General features: G+C 41.4%; 1 protein-coding gene across 4 annotated transcripts in view; it reads right to left on the bottom strand.

The window, feature by feature from the left end:
• The window catches only part of hip1 (huntingtin interacting protein 1), a 211,670-nt gene that overhangs the window by 110,625 nt on the left and 79,202 nt on the right, over positions 1 to 21,843 (bottom strand). For all 4 annotated transcript variants that reach the window (XR_013548945.1, XM_078422446.1, XM_078422445.1 and 1 more), the window contains exons 2-3: positions 14,541 to 14,604; positions 6,926 to 7,068 (exon numbers count right to left, since the gene is read on the bottom strand). Coding sequence is in view for 3 of the 4 variants with exons in the window: in XM_078422446.1 (XP_078278572.1) it covers positions 6,926 to 7,068; positions 14,541 to 14,604 (207 nt within the window). In the remaining variant the exon portion in view is untranslated. The remainder of the gene's footprint in view (positions 1 to 6,925; positions 7,069 to 14,540; positions 14,605 to 21,843) is intronic.

A 21,843-nucleotide genomic window follows, 5' to 3' on the forward strand; every position in this document is an offset into this window, starting at 1 on the left:
TGTTTTCAGAGTAGATATCTCAATAATCAGTCATTCGCCACCAAATTATTATCATGGAGCTTAGAAATGAGCGGATGTAAGAGGGCAACCGTTTTGGTAAGACCACATCTGTGTGAATAGTATTGGTTACATTTAACATACAAATTGTTCAGAGTTGGCATAGTATCCCAGGATTGAGCAAAAAGGGCCGATGGTCCAGAATTTAGGAAAAAAGATAACCTCACTGAAACATATTCCGACTAAAATCAACAGGGTTGATGATCTGACAATATTTTGAATAGTGACAACAAGAGGGCAGAGTCCCAGGATGAGGGCTTAAACACTCAAGTGAGGTGCAAAGAAATATTTTCTTAAGGGTTGCAAACCTTAGAAGTTCTGTACCCAGACAGTTGCAGACACCAAATATTTTAATACATTCAGACCAGCAGGGATATCAAGAATTACCGGGACTCAGCAGGAAAATAGAGTTGAAGCCAAAGATCAGGTCAGTCACAATCTCCCCGAATAATAGAACAAGCTCAATGGGCCATATGATCTACTCCTGTTCCTATTCCAATGCTCATCTTACCACATTAAACAGCTTACTCAAATTCCAACATATCCTGGTAGATACCTCAGCACACAGTAGCTGGGATTACACTTTCCAATGTTACACCATTATTTATGTAGTTTCTGTTCTCCTAGATCCTTGCCCAAAGCTTGGGAAAATTTAGTCAGATTTCAAGATAAAACATTAAAATGTTCAGGTTGAAACACTTGAATCATCCAGCTGTCCATTTAGAAATCATGGGTCAGAGATACACATTAATGGTCTGCCATAGATGGTGTTTAATCTCACATACCATTTCCACTCAGCAATCCAATGGACCTTCCTGATGCTAAATGTCAAGGCTGCCTTGAGAGGCTATTTTAGGCTATTATCTTGCACAATGAAGACATTGGAGTTAGTTTGACCAAGCTTTTACTACCTGGGTCTCTCCCAACAGGAAAGAACAAATTTCATCCAATATGCCTACGTATTTATAAAGCATTGTATAAACATAATTTGGTGAGTCTTTTTAAAATCAAATGCTTCTTTGTTCAAGCTGTCACAGAACTACACTGGCATTTTTTTTGCTTGTCAAGAATGTCACATTCAAACAACTAAATTCATATACCTGCCTCATATTTCATTAATGCCATAATACACTCTATGCTGTTTAACATTGTGAATATAAACACAGTAGCTATATCACAAATCTGCCTATTGTAAGTACTGTTGGCAGATGTCATGGCAGTAATACATTACACTTCCAATTAACTGAGAAAAGCTAAAAACAGAAACATTGTGGATGCTGGAAATCCATAATCAAAGCAGGATAAACTCAGCAGATCAAGGAACATCTGTGGAAAGAGCAACAGAGTTAACATAGCATGAAATCTGCCAAAGGCTCTTCAACCTCAAACATTCATTCTGGTTCTCTTTCCACAGATACTGCACCACCCACTAATTGTTTCCGCATTTTCTGTTTTCCTTCAGATCTAAATGAGTGTGTTTCCACCTCTGGTTTATCCTGGTCTGGTTACAACTTTGCCTGGGAAGAGACAGCGTAATTAAAGTGGGTATGAATGAACAGGAGTCAGAGAAAATATAATTTCCTTTTTAATTTATTTTCATAAAACTTACATTTTGCCTCCAACAGCCACAGAAGGTGGGTATGAACTCTATGAAATGCATATTTACTGCAAGTTGTCTCAATTCTTGCTGCTGCCAGGTACTGACAATACACCTTGGATTACCCATGCATTACGTAGACTTGATTGTGATTGAACAAGAGAGTTTAGATGCATGAACGGCCAGTGTGCTGATCTGTCCACACTGTTATCCTTGGCTACAAAAGCCTCCATAGTGAACTTTATTCCAAACTTTGCTGTCCAAATTCACACACTTGGGCTACTTGGGCAAAGTACTGAAAGTTCATCCTTTAAATGAACTCCCATTTTACTGCTCAAAATTCATCATCCTCGGAGCAAGAAAATCACAGCCAAATCAATTTCCCACATTCACAACCTTTCTCAAAACCACTACACCTTCTTTGACGCTTGCATGTCAAGATCTCTCAATGTCACCAGGAGATTGGTCTAAAGGGAAGGACATAAAATAGAAAAAGCATACCTATGACCAACATGCCCCATTTGACTTTTCTACTGGACCTCCCAGTAGAATCAAATTTATAAGGTAAAAATGTGACAAAGAATTGTTACTTCCTATGGATTATTAAACAAAGCCCAGCACCTCTGCCACAGTCAGCAGTAATGCCTATTGGAGCTTCCTTGGAGTCGTCACAAGGTAACTGGTAACTGAGCCATTATTCAAGGTCGCATCATAAAATAGAAAATGAATCAATATCAATAAAATGTTTCTACTACCACAGTGACCTCTCTCTTTGATAAAACTGACAATGTATTTTATTTGCTTCTTTCTTGCATTCAACAGACAGTCTCATCTCAACAAATGAAGTTCAAAGAACTGAACAAAGTATTTGATGGTCAAGATTCCAGCACAATGTCAGCAGCCTGTTAAATTCCACCAGATAGGCAATGTTTCACTGCAGCTTACGTCCTTGTTCATTGGCGATAGCTTCACAATTAGGAATTGCAATAATATGGTCACTAACCAACAAGCAGTTATTAAGTTTACTGTAAATAATGTGTTTGTGCCAGCCAAGATTGAGAAAAGGCAAAATATAGTTAATTAAATGGATGCAGAATAAAAGGTAAACAACATAAGTTTAAGATGAGAAAGCCCAAGTTTAAGGGAGATGTGTGGTGAAAGTGCAAAGGCTAGAGAGAGTGCAGGTGTTTGAAATGCACTGCCAGGGATGATCGTGGAAGCAGATATGGTAGTGGTACCACAGATGCTTTTAGACAGGCACATGAATAGTCAGGGAATGGAGAGATACAGATCAACTACAGTTAGAAGGGATTACTAAAATTTGGCGTCATGTTCAGCACAGATCTCGTGGGCTGAAGGGACAGTTCCCATGCTGCACTGTTCTAAGTTCTAACATTTATGATCTGGCAAGCAACTCTGCTGCACCAAACCACTTCAACAAAACACAGCAAGAACAAAATTAGTCATATTACTCAGCATGAAAACATTTATGATCTGGCAAGCAACTCTGCTGCACCAAACCACTTCAACAAAACACAGCAAGAACAAAACTAGTCATATTACTCAGCATGAAAACCGGTAACAAATTTGCACACAACCCAGGCACACACAACCCAGTTGACCCTGGAAAGCCCTATTCACAAACATCCAAGGAAATGCCTGATTAAAGAAAACTGTCCCACAGACTGGTCAAGTTACAAACTGACAAGCAAACTCTGAGAACCATAACTTTTCGACCATCATCCCACCAGGATTCCAAGAGACGTCCTATCACGCAAGCAGAACAAGCACATAATTTGCCGCAAAATTGTCTACCGGTCTTCAAATTTGGCATCAGATTCATTGAAGTTCATGGTACCAAACCATTCACCTTATAACACCACTAACATATTATGACATAGGAGGAGGCCATTTGGTCTATCAGATTCATGCCACATTCAAGGGTTATTCTATCAGTCCCATTGCTCCACCAATGTATTTTCTCTCACGTCCATTAAACCCTTTTCACTAATTTGCTGCTTACCTATACTGAGGGCATAATAACTAATTAAGCAACCTGCATACCATTGGGTTCTGGGAGGGGAATAGAGCATGTGACAGGAACACATGCAGCAGACAGAGAGAGAGAATATGCAAACTCCACACAAATAGTGTCCAAGGTGAGGATTGAACCTGTCCTTGGAGTCGTGAGAGAGCAGCAACATGCTGCCCATGTGTGCTCAATAGATCAGAAGATCCATTTTGATCTCAATAGATCCATGTTAAACAGCAGTGTAAAGGTGAGCTGGGTTAGTACTAGAGATACGCTCTGAAGATGCCATGAGAACTTCAATGTGCATCACTGAGATTCATTCAGTAGCAACACCACAGTCCAAGCTGGGCAACTCGGACAGTTGCAGTTGACAAATGTGGGCCACCGTAGCTGATGAGAGTAAAAATAGCAACAAAAGTCACTCGGTTATATTCTGCTCTCCCAAGAATGAAAGAGTGGACAACTCACAGTCTTGTGAATATCGCATCTTCATACCGAGGACACAATCTATCATGTATAGAATTATCTTGAGAACAAACTAAACACGCTACAATCCTCTACAATCTATACTGTAGCTACATAGTCATTCCTTTACCAAAACTAACAAGCAGGGGAACCAACCCTGGTTCACTGAGATATTATGAAAAGTAGGAACTGCTCAAAAATGAAGAACCAATATTGTCAAACTTGTACTAATAAATGAGTACACATATACCAACAGCAGAAGCAGCATGGTGTAAAAAAAAGCTAAGCAGAAAACATCTCCAGAACTAGCTGCATTTCCGATCAAACTGCATTTGACTGCAAAAGGTATAAGAAAACTATCTAGATATGCACTGGGCATTAAAAAAAAGGTAAATATTATCTGAGTCAATAACCATCCCATCTATTTCACCACGATCAGCAGTCATAGAAAGATGCTATTGACAGGGCATTCACTCAGCTCCAGGTCACTTTCCACACTTCTAAATATGGAGAGAAGAGCTAACTTTCAGAGATGTGGTCAGAGAGAATGCCATTAGCATGCAAGACAGCAATTGGCCAAATTTAGCTTCAAGGAGGCCTCAATGGGAATCAAACAGAAATGTTTCCAACAGTTCAGATCATGCCCAGTGCATTCAGAAACTGGCTGCTCTTCTTGTAAGCCAAACACTTTCATCCCAGGACATCACTGCTCAGCTCCCCGGGGCAGGCTTCATCTTTGCATTCTTTATCAATGACTTTCCATTTAGAAGATAAAATGGTCGAGCTGATTCTCACTGTTCAGTTCCATATGCATCTTCTCAGATAATAAACTTGTCATTGGCCACATTCACGGTGGACTGATAGGTTGCAAGAAATATTCACATAACACAAATATCAGGCAATGGCATCTTCAACAAGATTCAATGGCATCATTGCCATCACCAGTTATATCATTAATAACATGGAGTCACCACTGACCAGAAATTAATTGGCTACAAGCTGATTATTATATGGTGGGAACATCCACCTTTTCATGTTTCTTTAGGACATTGTGTTTAGGCTGCACTCAGCAATCCTATGAAAGCAGGAAAATATCATACCCAAATTGAATCTTGCAAAGATCCATAGGTTCGACTAATGGATTATTTGGTTATGACTCTGGTGGTCTCCAGAAAACTGAGCATGCATTGTTTTATAACAGTAAATTATTACAATGTAATTGTCATAAAGAGGTACATTGTCCTGCTAATTTGAAGCTCTTTACTGCTCCATGTTTGACAGTATGAGTGTTACAAGAGGACAGGACCTTGATTTACCCAAGTCACGGTCTCATGCTTCATCACCTTCCCCTCCCCATTGTACAAATGTCATGAACTATCGATTCCTTTGGCTCCTGCCACTTGTAAATTTACCATTCCCAATTACCTAAAATGATCACGTTCATTTTAAATTTCATGTCTAAATTTCATGACTTTGCAAGTTCACAAACTCCTCAAAATCTCTATCCTATATTCCTCCTTAAAAACCATCTGCACTGGTCAATCGCTTACCTGATAACATACCTGATAACCAGCAGAAAACTATTAAAGACATTTGTTCTCTTATTAATGTACTGAGAAACTTAAAGTTTCAGGTAGTTTAAATGTAAAATAGTCAAAAAACTCATTATTTATAAAGTTTCCAAGTTTTTCTAAACAAACTGAAAAGTAAGTTTCATTCAAGAAATTATCTTATGCCTCAGAAATGGTCCTTGGGTTCAAAAATCATGTACTTGCTGAGATAGACTGAGGCAGTGAAAAATTTAGACTGCGAATTTCAATAATTCATTCAACCAAACCAAGTAAGTTGGTATGCAACAGAAATAGTAGTTAAACTCCAATTTAATTGCTCCCAGAAAGTATTCAGTTATATAAAGGCAGGAACCGTATCTTGTTTTCCCCTATATTGTATTTGTTATGTATAGTAATACAATTGGGATATCTCATTATCTTCATGCACTGCACCTAACAATTTAGTGCATGCAGTTTTATAAAGGATTCATCTCCAAACAGTCCATCCATGAAGCATTTGAGCGGCTGTTATAAAGGGCACAGCCTCTATACTTTTCTGTAGAAATGTTTTTCTGTCAAAATGTTTCTACAAGAACAAATGGGGCAAGGTCTAAATGAATAAACCACTGCAACAATCTGGCCCATCCTTCGTAACAAAGAAGACAGGTAGAACCTCAGCATGTGACGACAAGTGATGTCTGAACTTGGGCTCTACACACAGCTTAATGCAGCTACACACAAAAATTGCTGTTGACATAAGGGTTACATCAGGCACATTTTCCCTTTCTCTCTGGAAATCAAATCTCTGCAGAAATCAACCACATGGCCAGATGAAATGGCAGATTGGTCAGGTGACTGCTGTGGTATAAGAAAGGAAATGGACCACACATGCTCCTTGTATAGCAACCTTAAGGGTGCCTCACAACTGATAATTAAGTTATTTTCTACTTTGGAACACTATGGGCTCTATCCAAGTAATTTTTAGTTGTAAACTCAAAGCATTAACACATGTATAATGCAAAAACGTCTTCCAATTACTGACACATTTGGCACAAACCAATAATAAGGAACTTTAATATCTTGAATTATGAGAGATGCCCTCTCGGTTGTGTTGAAGTACGTTTTTGGTTCAGGGATTGTGTGAATAATGATTTGCCTTCATCATCTCTTCAACATTAATCAATGCACGTTCAACCAAGTAAAAATTAATATGGTAGGACTTACAGTTGGATGTCCATCTCGAAGCAGCTTGTGAAATACGTGACAAAATTTCCAACAAAGGACTGCGTTGCTGGACAGAGGCAACCGGTTCACCACTGACCAGAAGGTATGAGCACCCTTTTCATGATGCGTGCCCAGAATGCATGGTGCAGAAACAGGTTAAGGAAACTGCAGATACATTTTTCATAAAAACATGCATGTAAACAGATGCGATCAGTTTTGGGCTTCAAAATGTTGTTACTTTGATAACATGGATTGCTACGAATTAAGTTCTTTTCTACTTTGGAACACTATGTGCTCCATCCAAGTAATTTTTAGTTGTAAACTCAAAGCATTAACACATGTATAGTGCAAAAACTTGTCTTCCAATATCTAAACAGAAATTGACAGCAACTCATTTGGCATCTGAAAAAGATATACTAAAACTTTAGACTCTAATATAAATATGTTATGGTCAGGGAATTTTATCTTTCAGTGCCATTTGACAAAAAAATATTTCTAACAAAATATTTCTAACACGTTTGTGTAGGAAGGAACTTCAGATGTGCATGAAGGAACTGCAGATGCTGGTTTATCGCTGGAAAAAAGGAATAGGTGATTTCGGTTACATCACGTATTCCTTTTCTCCAGAGATGCTGCTGACCCGCTGAGTTGCTCCAGCTTTTTGTGTCTATCTTTTTTCTAACACATTTGTCTATTTTAAAATATATATATTCTTTTAACGGCTTTCTTGAGCTCAGCTGAGGAAATGGTTAAGTGTGAAAGTTCTAGCAGAGGTGTTGTGCCGAATGCATGGGAGCATGTCCACCTTCCCCCACATGAATGCTCGCCTTTCTTGATGTAATTTGGGCGTCCTTGAGCTAGACAAATAGAATTTCAAAACGAGAAACAGAAGCATCCCATGGCAACTTGGGTTTACATCTGGCTTCAAAATCTCACTGCCTGAGGGGATGGTCCAGTCAGGTATTCCCACATTATTGAAGAAGCCAGTAGATATAAAGTCCAATCCAACAGATCACTTGCATTGATTTTTTTTTCAAATATATTTTTTCAAGCAGAGTTGTTAACTTCCCTGAACTCTCTTCACTACCAAGAATTAACTTCAGGTTCAAAATTTATGAAGTCCTCCAGATTTCTCCTGATTTGGAAATCCATATTTCACAGAGAAGTGAAAATGCTACCAATGGCCGAATAAGGTTTGGTTATTCACTTCTTTTAGTAAAAGCTAAGACAATTGCTATTAGTCTACAGCGCTGAGCAATAAATCGAGCATTCACAACTATTCAAGAGTTTCTTAATTAATGGCACTATTTAGAAAGAAACAGGTCATCGAATGACTACCCTGTACAGGTCGGGAAGTTGGGAAGTTGGAGAGAGGACGACCATTGGCTGAAAGTAAGTACCTGTTAATAGTGGTAGAAACGGCAGTTTAAAAAGAGCGCCAATAGGGCACTGTTAATCAGTCTGTAAAGGTCGGGAAGTTGGAGAGAGGACGACCATTGGCTGAAAGTAAGTACCTGTTAATAGTGGTAGAAACGGCAGTTTAAAAAGAGCGCCAATAGGGCACTGTTAATCAGTCTGTAAAGGTCGGGAAGTTGGAGAGAGGACCACCATTGGCTGTAAGTGAGTGGGAATTACAGTGTAATAAGTCAGTCAGAAGAGAATACGTGGATTGGTTGATCATTTAAGTGAGAAGTCTGGTAAATTGGACAATCAGGCAATTTAATTGGTGATATAAGCAAGACTTGCAAAAGGGTGCAGCCCTGTGAGGGAAGTGCGAGTCTTTGGCTGCGAGTCTTCGGTGAGGAGGTTACAATTGTTTTAAGCCAGACACAAGGTAATGGCGGAAAAGTTGGTGCAGTGTGTTTCCTGCAGGATGTGGGAAGACAGGGACGTCGCTGGAGCTTCTGGGAGCTACACCTGCAAGAACTGTGTCCAGGTGCAGCTCCTGAAGGGACGTGTGGTGGAGTTGGAGAGGCAGTTGGATGACCTCAGGGCCATCCGGGAATGCGAGAGTTTCCTCGACAGGACCTATTGTGAGGCTGTCACGCCAAGGGTCCAGGTCGAGCGAAGGTGGGAGACTGTTTAAGGGGGGAGTGGACGAGGACTACAGGAGACCCCGGTGGCTGTGCCTATTGCAAATAGGTATACCCTCTTGGGAACTGTCGGGGCAGAAGACGTTTCCAGTCCGAGTGGCGGACCTGTTGGCAAGGATACTCGACAGGGGAGACCGAAGTCAGGAAGAGCCGTAGTGGTCGGTGACTCCATCGTCCGAGGGACGGACAGAAGATTCTGTGGCAGCAGGAGGGACTTGAGGATGGTCTGTTGCCTCCCTGGTGCCAGGGTTCAACACATCACGGACCGGCTTCAGAAAATCCTAGTGAGGGAAGGCGATCAACCTGAAGTCGTTGTGCATGTGGGCACGAATGACGTCGGGCGGAAGAGGAAGGAGGTGCTACAGCGGGAGTTTAGAGAGTTGGGAAAAACACTGAGAAGTAGGACGTCGAAGGTGGTTATCTCTGGACTGCTAACGGTACCTCGTGCTGGTGAGGCCAGGAACAGAGAGATAGAGTGTATGAATTTATGGCTGAGGGGCTGGTGCAGAGAGCAGGGATTTAGATTTCTGGACCACTGGGATCTCTTCTGGGCTAGGGGTGACTTGTACAAAAGGGACGGGTTACATCTTAACAGCAGGGGGACAAACATTCTGGCAGGCAGGTTTGCTAGTGCGACACCTGTGGCTTTAAACTAAGTAGTGGGGGGGAGGGGTTAACAAATTGTGAATATGAAGATGAGGTAAAAAAAGGGAATACAGGAGATATTGCAAAAGACTCTCGGAAGAATGGGAACAGAAGTTCTAGAGGGGATAAGAAATTAAGGGCAGGGCCAATTGTGACCGATGTGAGAGGGGAGGTAAATACAGAAGTTAAAGTGTTGTACTTAAATGCGCGTAGTATAAAAATTAAAGTGGATGAGCTTGAGGCTCAGTTAGTCATGGGCAAGTATGATGTTGTAGGGATCACTGAGACATGGCTACAAGAGGACCAGGGCTGGGAACTGAATATTCAGGGGTACACAACGTATAGAAAAGACAGACAGGTGGGCAGAGGGGGTGGGGTTGCTCTAATGGTAAGGAATGATATTCATTCCCTTGCAAGGGGTGACATAGAATCAGGAGATGTTGAATCAGTATGGATAGAAATGAGAAATTGTAAGGGTAAAAAGGCCCTAATGGGAGTTACCTATAGGCCCCCAAACAGTAGCCTCGACATAGGGTGCAAGTTGAATCAGGAGATAAAATTGGCGTGTCAAAAATGTAATGCTACGGTGGTTATGGGAGATTTCAACATGCAGGTAGACTGGGAAAATCAGGTTGGAAATGGACCCCAGGAAAGAGAGTTTGTAGAGTGCCTTCGAGATGGATTCTTAGAACAGCTTGTACTGGAGCCTATCAGGGAGAAGGCAATTCTGGATTTAGTGTTGTGTAACGATCCTGATCTGATAAGGGGACTAGAGGTAAAAGAGCCATTAGGAGGCAGTGATCACAACATGATAAGTTTTACTCTGCAAATGGAAAGGCAGAAGGGAAAATCGGAAGTGTCAGTATTACAGTATAGCAAAGGGGATTACAGAGGCATGAGGCAGGAGCTGGCCAAAATTGACTGGAAGGAGGCCCTAGCAGGGAAGACGGTAGAACAGCAATGGCAGGTATTCCTGGGAATAATGCAGAGGTTGCAGGATCAATTTATTCCAAAGAGGTGGAAAGACTCTAAGGGGAGTAAGAGACACCTGTGGCTGACAAGGGAAGTCAGGGACAGCATAAAAATTAAGGAGAGGAAGTATAACATAGCAAAGAAGAGTGGGAAGACAGAGGATTGGGACTCTTTTAAAGAGCAACAAAAGTTAACTAAAAAGGCAATACGGGGAGAAAAGATGAGGTACGAGGGTAAACTAGCCAATAATATAAAGGAGGATAGCAAAAGTTTTTTTAGGTATGTGAAGAGGAAAAAAATAGTCAAGGCAAATGTGGGTCCCTTGAAGACAGAAGCAGGGGAATTTATTATGGGGAACAAAGAAATGGCAGACGAGTTAAACCGTTACTTTGGATCTGTCTTCACTGAGGAAGATACACACAATCTCCCAAATGTTCTAGGGGCCGGAGAACCTAGGGTGATGGAGGAACTGAAGGAAATCCACATTAGGCAGGAAATGGTTTTGGGTAGACTGATGGGACTGAAGGCTGATAAATCCCCAGGGCCTGATGGTCTGCATCTCAGGGTACTTAAGGAGGTGGCTCTAGAAATAGTGGAAGCATTGGAGATCATTTTTCAATGTTCTATAGATTCAGGATCAGTTCCTGTGGATTGGAGGATAGCAAATGTTATCCCACTTTTTAAGAAAGGAGGGAGAGAGAAAACGGGTAATTATAGACCAGTTAGTCTGACATCAGTGGTAGGGAAGATGCTGGAGTCAATTATAAAAGACGAAATTGCTGAGCATTTGGATAGCAGTAACGGGATCATTCCGAGTCAGCATGGATTTACGAAGGGGAAATCATGCTTGACAAACCTACTGGAATTTTTTGAGGATGTAACTAGGAAAATTGACAGGGGAGAGTCAGTGGATGTGGTGTACCTCGACTTTCAGAAAGCCTTCGACAAGGTCCCACATAGGAGATTAGTGGGCAAAATTAGGGCACATGGTATTGGGGGTAGGGTACTGACAGGGATAGAAAATTGGTTGACAGACAGAAAGCAAAGAGTGGGGATAAATGGGTCCCTTTCGGAATGGCAGGCAGTGACCAGTGGGGTACCGCAAGGTTCGGTGCTGGGACCCCAGCTATTTACGATATACATTAATGACTTAGACGAAGGGATTAAAAGTACCATTAGCAAATTTGCAGATGATACTAAGCTGGGGGGTAGTGTGAATTGTGAGGAAGATGCAATAAGGCTGCAGGGTGACTTGGACAGGTTGTGTGAGTGGGCGGATACATGGCAGATGCAGTTTAATGTAGATAAGTGTGAGGTTATTCACTTTGGAAGTAAGAATAGAAAGGCAGATTATTATCTGAATGGTGTCAAGTTAGGAGGAGGGGGAGTTCAACGAGATCTGGGTGTCCTAGTGCATCAGTCAATGAAAGGAAGCATGCAGGTACAGCAGGCAGGGAAGAAAGCCAATGGAATGTTGGCCTTCGTAACAAGAGGAGTTGAGTATAGGAGCAAAGAGGTCCTTCTACAGTTGTACCGGGCCCTGGTGAGACCGCACCTGGAGTACTGTGTGCAGTTTTGGTCTCCAAATTTGAGGAAGGATATTCTTGCTGCAGCGTAGGTTCACTAGGTTAATTCCCGGAATGGCGGGACTGTCGTATGTTGAAAGGCTGATGCGATTGGGCTTGTATACACTGGAATTTAGAAGGATGAGGGGGGATCTTATTGAAACATATAAGATAATTAGGGGATTGGACACATTAGAGGCAGGAAACATGTTCCCAATGTTGGGGGAGTCCAGAACAAGGGGCCACAGTTTAAGAATAAGGGGTAGGCCATTTAGAACGGAGATGAGGAAGAACTTTTTCAGTCAGAGAGTGGTGAAGGTGTGGAATTCTCTGCCTCAGAAGGCAGTGGAGGCCAGTTCGTTGGATGCTTTCAAGAGAGAGATGGATAGAGCTCTTAAGGATAGCGGAGTGAGGGGGTATGGGGAGAAGGCAGGAACGGGGTACTGATTGAGAGTGATCAGCCATGATCGCATTGAATGGCGGTGCTGGCTCGAAGGGCTGAATGGCCTACTCCTGCACCTATTGTCTATTGTCTATTGAACTGAGGATTGGTGCTTAACGTTTAGAGGATGTATTTGTTCCTGAATTAAGTTACTCCAATTACAAAACTTTTGGCTACAATCAATCCCAAGTTTTACTCTACATTGCTAAAACCTTAGAGAAATTGCAGATAAAAAACAGATACAAAGCAATTTTCACGTGGCATTTCCCACACTTTCTTTTTGTGTAAATGGATGCTGCAATTGGGATAACCAATGTAGGTTAATTATTCTGGATCTTTTCACTTCCACAAGCTTCCCTGCTAGTATACACTAAATTTCATCAGAAAGTTCCGACTGTATCAAGCTACACAATGGTAATTCTGCTCAGCCAACATGTACCAAAATATACCAAGTACAGTGTGGAACTCTATCCCTAGTCTCTTTTTTTTACCCTAACCCAGAATCTCATGAGTTCTTTCTGCAAAACCAACACCATCCCAACATTTCCTCAAGTCTGGATTTTCATTGCACAGGGAAATGCAGGTTTCAGAACTTTATTTGTTATACAAAACTACTTGCTTAGGGCCTGCAAAGTTTCTTAAGACCAGAAGACAGAAGAACAGAATTAGGCTATTCGGCCTATCCAGTCGACTCCACCATTGAATCATGACAGATCTATTTTCCCCTCTCAGCCCCATTCTCCTGCCTTCTCCCTGTAACCTTTGATACCCAATTTACATCCAATTAACTATTCTTCATTTGTGATATTGTAAATGGGCAAAAATGATGGTCAAGATCTCATACAATAAATGAGCAAAAAAATAGTTAAAAGTAAGCGTGTCCCTAATAGAATGATGTGTCCAGATCATGTATGGTAGTATGTCTACCATATCAAATAGCAGCATGTGATATGTAAATACAATCTGAGCCATGTGATCAGCCAGAATGAGAATGCAATCTATCACCTGAAAAGTAAATTGTAGTTTAATTAACAAAATCTCAAAAGATACCAAAAAAGACTCAAAGACTTGCACTCTTCACTAACCTGCTGATGTAGCTTTTCTGTAGGAAAGAACTGTAGATGCTGGTTTAAATCGAAGGTATACACAAAATGCTGGAGTAACTCAGCGGGAAAGCCAGCATCTCTGGAGAGAAGGAATGGTTGGCGTTTCGGGTCGAAACGTCACCCATTCCTTCTCTCCAGAGATGCTGCCTGTCCCGCTGAATTACTCCAGCATTCTGTGTCTACCTTCGATGTACCTTTTCGGATCCTTGTCAGAATCAAAACTCCTTGGCTTCCCAAAAGTAAATATTTGCATCGGTGGGGGGAATTTATATTAAGAATATACTATATTAAGAATAAAAATAGCTGAGTTCTAACACCTGCTCACCACCTACGGATTCTTGCCAGAGAATGTAGGGTTTATATATGTAGGGATGATATCATACAGAAGAATTATACCTTTGGGCAAGGAACCATAGACCAAAGGCAAATTATACATATATGGGAGAAGAGAAAACAAAACAATTCCGGCTTTGAACTGCATGATGGTATGCCAAATGTCTAGTCAAGGAGCAGAGGCACACACTGTTCCCATGTAAGGCAGTAACCACACAAATCTCCCAAATGCACCTGCAAATTCTGCACTCACAGTTTCCACATTGGCTAATGTGTCTAAGTATGTGGAGTGCAATCCAGAAAATGTCGCCACCCAGCATCAACACATTGAAAACATCTGAAGGAGAATCAGGAAACCACAGTCCGTACACTCACACAGCCCAGTCAATGGGAAACAAACACAGTCCGAATAAGGGTTCCTTTTGTGCTCGCTCCAACTCCACCCAAAAGAAAGGATATTTCTGGCATGTTTTTCCTTCACAGCAACTTCCTGTGCGTTAATGGCCTTATTGATGCTGACGCTCTGCAAAAAAAAAAAGAGAGATCAAATCTTTCTCAAGGAATGAATACCAGTAAAATAATTAAAAAATAGAGCAGCAGAACAACATGGATGCTAGAAATGTGAACAGAAAAGACCATTAATTCTTCGGGTCTGATGGAAAATCAATGATCTGAAACATCATCTCTATTTTCTCTTTTCATAATATTATTTAATTAGCTGAGCATTTCCAATATCATCTGCATAAAAAATGCAGGTGTTGTTGCAATCTTTTATTTAAATCTGTCATACAGTCGTGCAATCGTTACAGCAAGGGCAGTGTGTGGCCCATCGAGTCTTCACAGCGCTCTGTAGAGCAACCCATACACTCCCATTGCCCCACAATGTCCCTGAAAGACATTTTTCTGAAAGAAAGTTTATTTCATTCAAAAGTCTATGGATTTAGTTTTATATTCATTATGGAAGTTGCCACTTTCACTACAGCTAGTTCCAAGTACCACTGTCTGAACATGCACTCACACTTTCCCTTGCCCATGTTAAATTTGTATACCCTCGTCTTTGCACCATGAGCTATAAGGAACAGTTTCTTAAACTCTATGATTCAAATTCACCAAAATAACTACCTCCCATGAAGACTTCATGCCTCTGCTCTTTTAGTAATCTTAGTAATCCTTGTGAACTGTGGTGTATAATCCAGCTATCTGATTATTACTTATAATCAGAGAACCGGATTATACTCTCCGCATCCTGCTGGTAGAAAGTTTGACGCATTGCTTCAATGGAATGAATCGAACTGCTATAGAAAATGGCCAATGTCTCCTTTATGCAATTTTGCTTGCCAAAAGAGTACGTTTGGGGCCATCCTGATTACGTTACAAATACCAGGCTGCTCAGCAGATTTAACCATGTCTTTCTTGTCGCTGCAATCAATACAATGTCTTGGATGGAGTTTATGGAAAAACCCAGACCAGGAACTGTGGCAAAAGCTACAAGCATTTTAGTGGGCGAGGGAAAGAGATGTACTCAACAGAAGCTATTGACTGCATTAATTCCAGTTCCTGTTCATTCTGGGTAAGGAAATGAGCACTTCAGGTACAAACTGATCAAGAGTGGTTTGGATACATGTTAGCAAATTACCACTGCAGCTTGGACTAATAACATACAGCTCATAAAGTGGGTAAAACAAGATTAAAAGCTGCATCCTGTCGAGGCGCCTCAACATTAAGCAGAGGGCTGACACAAATTATGCCAATGAAGAGGCAAGAGAAATAGAAACATTAAAATCTTTTCAATAAATAGCTTCAAAATAGCCTGTAGTGTTGAAAACGTCTGATGAAATACAAACATAAATTAAGCCAAGAGTAAACCTTTGCAGTATAAACTATTTAATTTCAAATGTCATCTGAAGTAATCCAAGCCCTTGGATGAAAGCCAGGCTGAAAAAAATATTTTCTATGCAAAATAACACTTGAGAGTCAGTGACTGATCACAAAGCAATGACTGCATGTTGATATGTAAACAGCACAATCCCCATCACCACTGGAGGTGAAAGGCCACAACTGAAAAAGCAACTGCATGCAGACCACTAAATACACCAATGAGCCAAAACATTATGACCACTGACAGGTGAAGTGAATAACATTGATTATTCTGTTACAATGGCACCTGTCAAGGGGTGGGATATATTAGGCAGCAAGTGAACAGTCAGTTCTTGATGTGTTGGATGCAGGAGAAATGGGCAGGGGTAAAGACCTGAGCGACTTTGACAAGGGCCAAATTGTTATGGCCAGACTATTGGGTCAGAGCATCTCTGAAATGGCAAGGCTTGTGGGGTGCTCCCGGTCAGCAGTGGTGAGTACCTACCGACAGTGGTCCGAGGAGGGACAGACCACAAACCGGCAACCAAGGCTCATCGATGCGCAAGGGCAACGAAGGCTATCCCGTCTGGTCCGAACCGACAGAAGGTCTACTGCGGCAAAAGTCACAGAAAACTTTAATGGTAGTCATGGGAGGAATGTGTCACAATACACAGTGCATCGCACCCTGCAATGCCCATGATGACATAATGTTTTGGCTCATCAGTGTACACTTAGCCAGTACTGTGTGCAATGCGCTTAGGTTGCAATGCAACACAGCATCATGATACGGACAACGTCCTTCATTCCAAATTAAATATCCAACTTCCCAATCTTTTCACTGTCCACATAATGGCTTAGTGTGAACAGGACTGCCTGCAGGTCAAGCACAGACAGGTCTACTTAGATGCAAACATGAACTAAACCTATGACAAACCTTAGTAGTATCAATGATTCAAGTATACATGCCAACAGAAATAAAGCCTTTTGACAAAATGCATTATTTGTCTGAAAAATTGGAAAGTCAATCCAACTCAGATAACAAACAAAAGACAGTTCTGTCATATCAGAATGTAGCATGGTCAAAGTACGTGTCAAAACCAACCATCACTTCCTGCAAAGGGCCGGATATCAATAGTCCATGAAGCACCAAACTGACCACATTCCACATTACCATTGCATATGAAAGCCCATTCCTCATCATGACCCGAGTTGGAATTTCCCGCCCTTAATGTTGGCTGGCAGCCTCCACCATTCAGTTATCCAGTTCCAGCAACAATTTTGGTGCAACTGAATATCTCAATGGTGAGAGGCCTATGAATCAGGATGACCCCAGGAAGAGCAAACCTGGGTTTGTTAAGGGTTACCAAGGGTGCGAGCAAATTTGGTGAATGGTGCCCATATAATTGTTTGCCCAAAAGACCAGCTAACAAGGCTGTTTGTGAGGGAAACAATTGAATGAAGGCAGAAGCAGCCCTAATTAAAAAAAATATTTGATTGAATTTTTCAAACTTCTGCTTCTTCCAAGATGATTGGCATTGAAACATTGTGATATCTCTCAGTGGTGCAGGAGTGTTTCTTGAGGGTGCATGGCAGGTGTGATGCTATTCCCCACTGCAACAAGGGCACAAGCGAGCAATGTCACCAGGGCTTTATACGGAAATCGTATGAGGGCCAGGCACATCCACCCCCCCTCCCAACTCCCTGTGTCGAGTGACATGGACTGTGATCACACTGGGGCCGACTTGTTAATCCAAGAGATCGAGGGGCTGCAACTATCAGTGAGTTATAGAATCACCACTGTCTTTCAACATTCAAGACAATAACAAACTATTTTTCTTTACTAACGCAAATAATGGACCATTAATGAGGCAAAGACAAATGAAAGTACTTGAGTTAAATTGTTGAAGGAGAACAGTGTCAAGGAATCTGTCAAGGAATTTGACACCAGAAACCGACAATAGGAACAATGATGAGGACTTAACTGTAAAGAACTAGACAATTTTACATGGCATGAGGTGACCTAGCTTCCACTCCACACTGCAAGCCAAAAATATTCTTTAAACATGCCTTATTGAGTAACACGTTCATAGATTGGGCTGCACTGTAATATCTTTAGTGATGCAATAAAGCAACAAATACCATGGAGACTGAGGATTACTGAGGATTACTGTCGCTGGTGCGGCTCGGCTGCGGGACTTAACATCGCCCGGTGCGGCTCGGCTGCGGGACTTTACATCGCTGGTGCGGCTCGACCACGGGACTTAGCTGCGCAAGGCTTGGTCGCGGGGCCTTTCATCGCCCGGCTCGGCCGCGAGACATTTCAGCGCCCAGTGCGATTCGGCCGGGGGGACTTCCATCCCCTTGCGGGGACTGTGTGGGTCGGTCGGGGACGAGCTGTCTGTCCGTGGACGTGGGGAAGAGAGTGGAAGTTTTGTTGCCTCCATCACAGTGAGGGGGTGTTTGGAGTCACTGTGATGGACGTTTGTGTTGGGGCTATGTGTCTTGTGTTCTTTTTTTCTATGACTGCTATGTAGTTTCGTTCGGTACTTCGGTACCGAATGACAAATAAAGCTCTGTTATACTGTTATACTGTTATACAGAAGCAGAATTATCCTGATTGTCAACGTGGCAAAGGCATACATCAAAATAGTCCCTTTGGCAATAGAGAAAGGAAGGGTGATGTTGGGCAGCCCACATAATAGGTGTGTATCACATGGAGGAGGTTATTACTGATTTCATGCTGACAGAAGGTTATCCATTCAAATTGTCAAATCGATCTCTCTCAACAAATGTTATCTGAGCTGCTGAGTATTTCCAGCATCTTCTATCCTTTTCAGATTTCCAGTGTTTAATGTATTTCACTTTAGTCTTGGCTAATCTAGGGACCAGGGGTTAGAGCAGGAATAAAAAAATAGTTCAGGCATGGTTTGGTCTTGTCAGGAAATTTAGCTTCAAACATCACTAAAGCTACGAGCAAAGATATGAAGCATTAAAAAAATGATGAAAGTGATTGCCCTTGGCATCAATAAAGCATTTGTCTGAGTTAGCGTCCAGGAGCCTTTGTACAACTGAAGAATTGGGAATTAAAAGAGAAATTCTCCAATGATGAAGTTACACCTGACAAACTCAGATGCATGGGGTCATCAGAGAGTAATTTCAGCAATAGAACAAATCATCTTTTAAGCTTCATTAGCAATCTTAACTCAGTCATAAAGTTAGAAGTGAAAATGTTCACTTATCATTTCTCAACAGTCATTTACAGCCACATAGATAATGTAGTCATCCAAGGTCACATGTCTTACATCTGAACAACATTCAGAAATTGGTTGATAAATAGCCATAACATTCACACCAAGCAGTGACCATTTCTTAGTGAATCCAACCATCTGTGCGAGATTTTCTTTGACAATGCGCGAGTTAATTTTCCACTACTGTCCAAAACTTATCTGGATCAATGCAAATGTTGTTGCTACTACTGCAGGTTAAGGTTCCATACTCAAATTAACTTTCTAAAGCCTTTCCACTATTTAAAGGCTTAATTAGGTGAATGGTGGAATACTCTACATTTGCACAGCTGAGTGCAGCTCCAATAATTGTCAACTAACACAAAAATATTCTGGACTCGTCTGTCCACTTTACAGATACACCACTCACCATTTTAATCACTTCAACGCCAATGCTCTCTTGTTGCAGTCCATACCAAGTGCAAAATACACTACTTTAACTCACCAAAACTTCATCAACATCAACTCCCAAATTGAATACATCAAATGGACATCCAGATGGGCAAAGCCAGATGACATAATGGTAGAGACACATGGAACTGCAGATGCTGGTATACCAAAAAAATAAAACAAATGCTGGAGTAACTGAGCATGTCAAGAAGCATCTCTGGAGAACATGGACAGGTGACGTTTCAGATCCAGACGCTTCTTCAGACTGATGGTGGAGAGAGACAGCTGGAAGAGAGGTGGGGGCAGGACAGAGTTTGGCAAGTGAAGGGTATACCACTTACTATACGTTCCTGAGATCACACATCAAGCTGCGATGGAAAGATATAGAAGGTGTTTCAGTATAACTTGTGGAACTCCCTCCCTCACCACATTGCAGAAATAACTCTCATAAATAACTCCAGCAATTCAAGTAGTTCATTGCCAGCTTCTGTACAGCAATTAGTAATGGGACAATAGCTTTTGGCCATGCCATCAATGCTGAATCCTACAAAAGAATAAAAAAGATAACGATTTCAACTATCCTGAAATAGTGAACAGTCACAATTAGATTTGTTTCTCTCATCTCATCAATCCTCTAGTCATCTTGGCATGGTTTAGGCTTGTGTGAAAATATTGAAACTGGATACATTGGCTGTTCTTGCACAAGAAGAACCTACAGCCCACTGTGAAGCGCTGTCTTTCAGCAGAAGACAGACAAGTTTGGAGAGAGGACATTTTAGAAACTTAATGTTGTTGGCTGTCAATGCTGGAAAGGGTCCACTCAATGTATGGTATGATATCAGAAGACCCAATTAGTTTTAATGAAAAAGTGGCATAGGGAAAAGAGTCCATCTGGAAATAGACTGTAATAAAATATTTATTGGTCACCGAATTATACGTTTTATTAAATTTATCATATTTTGTTTTATTGATGACTCAAGCAACATTCCACGGCCTATAAAACATCCCACTTTTTTCTCTAGGTAAGACTACAGTGAAGATCTCTATTCCATTTCTTGATAGATGAAAAATTCCCACTTTGACCACTGATCAAGGTGGTAAAAAGAGGACCCATGTAAATGACCTTTCCCGTGATAGACAATAAGGCAAAGATCCTGGAAAACACAGGGATAGTGAAAGCTGCAAATAGCTTTTTGGTACACTTATCCATTTACGTTTTAAATTACAGGATAGAACCACCTACCCTTGACATTCAATGATATCACCTTCACTAAACCTCCCACTGTCAATATCTTCAGGGTCAACTAATGATAAGAAATACAAATGAACAGGTGGAAGAACACTGTGACTGCAAGGGTACTGCAAGAGACTGCACTTCCTGAAAACACCACAGCAATTACACTATTCGTAGGAGATACACGCTGCAAACACTGAGCCGGTGGTCGAGGGGTGAATGTAATGACTGGATAGAGTGCCAGTCAATTCCATAAACAGGGGAACACCACCACAATGTCCAACTGTTGGCTGCCAATTATAAAACTCTGCACCCAATAGCATTGCAGTAGTTTCATCACAAGGGCTAGTGTTTCAAGATGTGTAGCACAGAACTGCAGATGCTGGTTTAAACCGAAGATAGACACAAAAAGCTGGGGTAACTCAACGGGTCAGACAGCATCTCTGGAGAAAAGGAATAGGTGACATTTCGGGTCGAGTCTGAAGAAGGGACTCGCCTTTGTCGTTTACTCAGCCCATATGCAAATCACACCCCCTCCTCACCTGAATCTGCCTGTCACTTACCTGGCTATGCCCCAACCCTACCTCTCATTTCAAGCTTTCTACTCCCTACTCCATCAGTCTGAATAAGGGCTCAGACCAAAACTTTGTCCATTCCCATCAGGTGCTGTCTGACCCACTGAGTTCCTCCAGCACTTGTGATTTTTTGCTCAAAATTCCTGCAACTGCAATCTCATATTAGCAGATCTTAACCCAAGGGACAGACATTAACATTTATTTATAATGCATTAATTTTTGGTCTGCCGACACACCTGCCAAAAAGTCCATCTCTATTGCCAGTTTCTTGTTATCTTCCCAAACTTCTGCACACACTTACAATTATTTAGATGTGAATTTCATTCTGAGTATATAAAATTGGCAATGTTATTTGAACAACAGATAGCAAGTTCACATAGAGATAGTGTCTGAAACAATTTGAGCAGTTTAATTGGCTTGTT

This window comes from Rhinoraja longicauda, chromosome 26 (genome assembly GCF_053455715.1).
Source record: "Rhinoraja longicauda isolate Sanriku21f chromosome 26, sRhiLon1.1, whole genome shotgun sequence".
Lineage (NCBI taxonomy): Eukaryota > Metazoa > Chordata > Chondrichthyes > Rajiformes > Arhynchobatidae > Rhinoraja > Rhinoraja longicauda.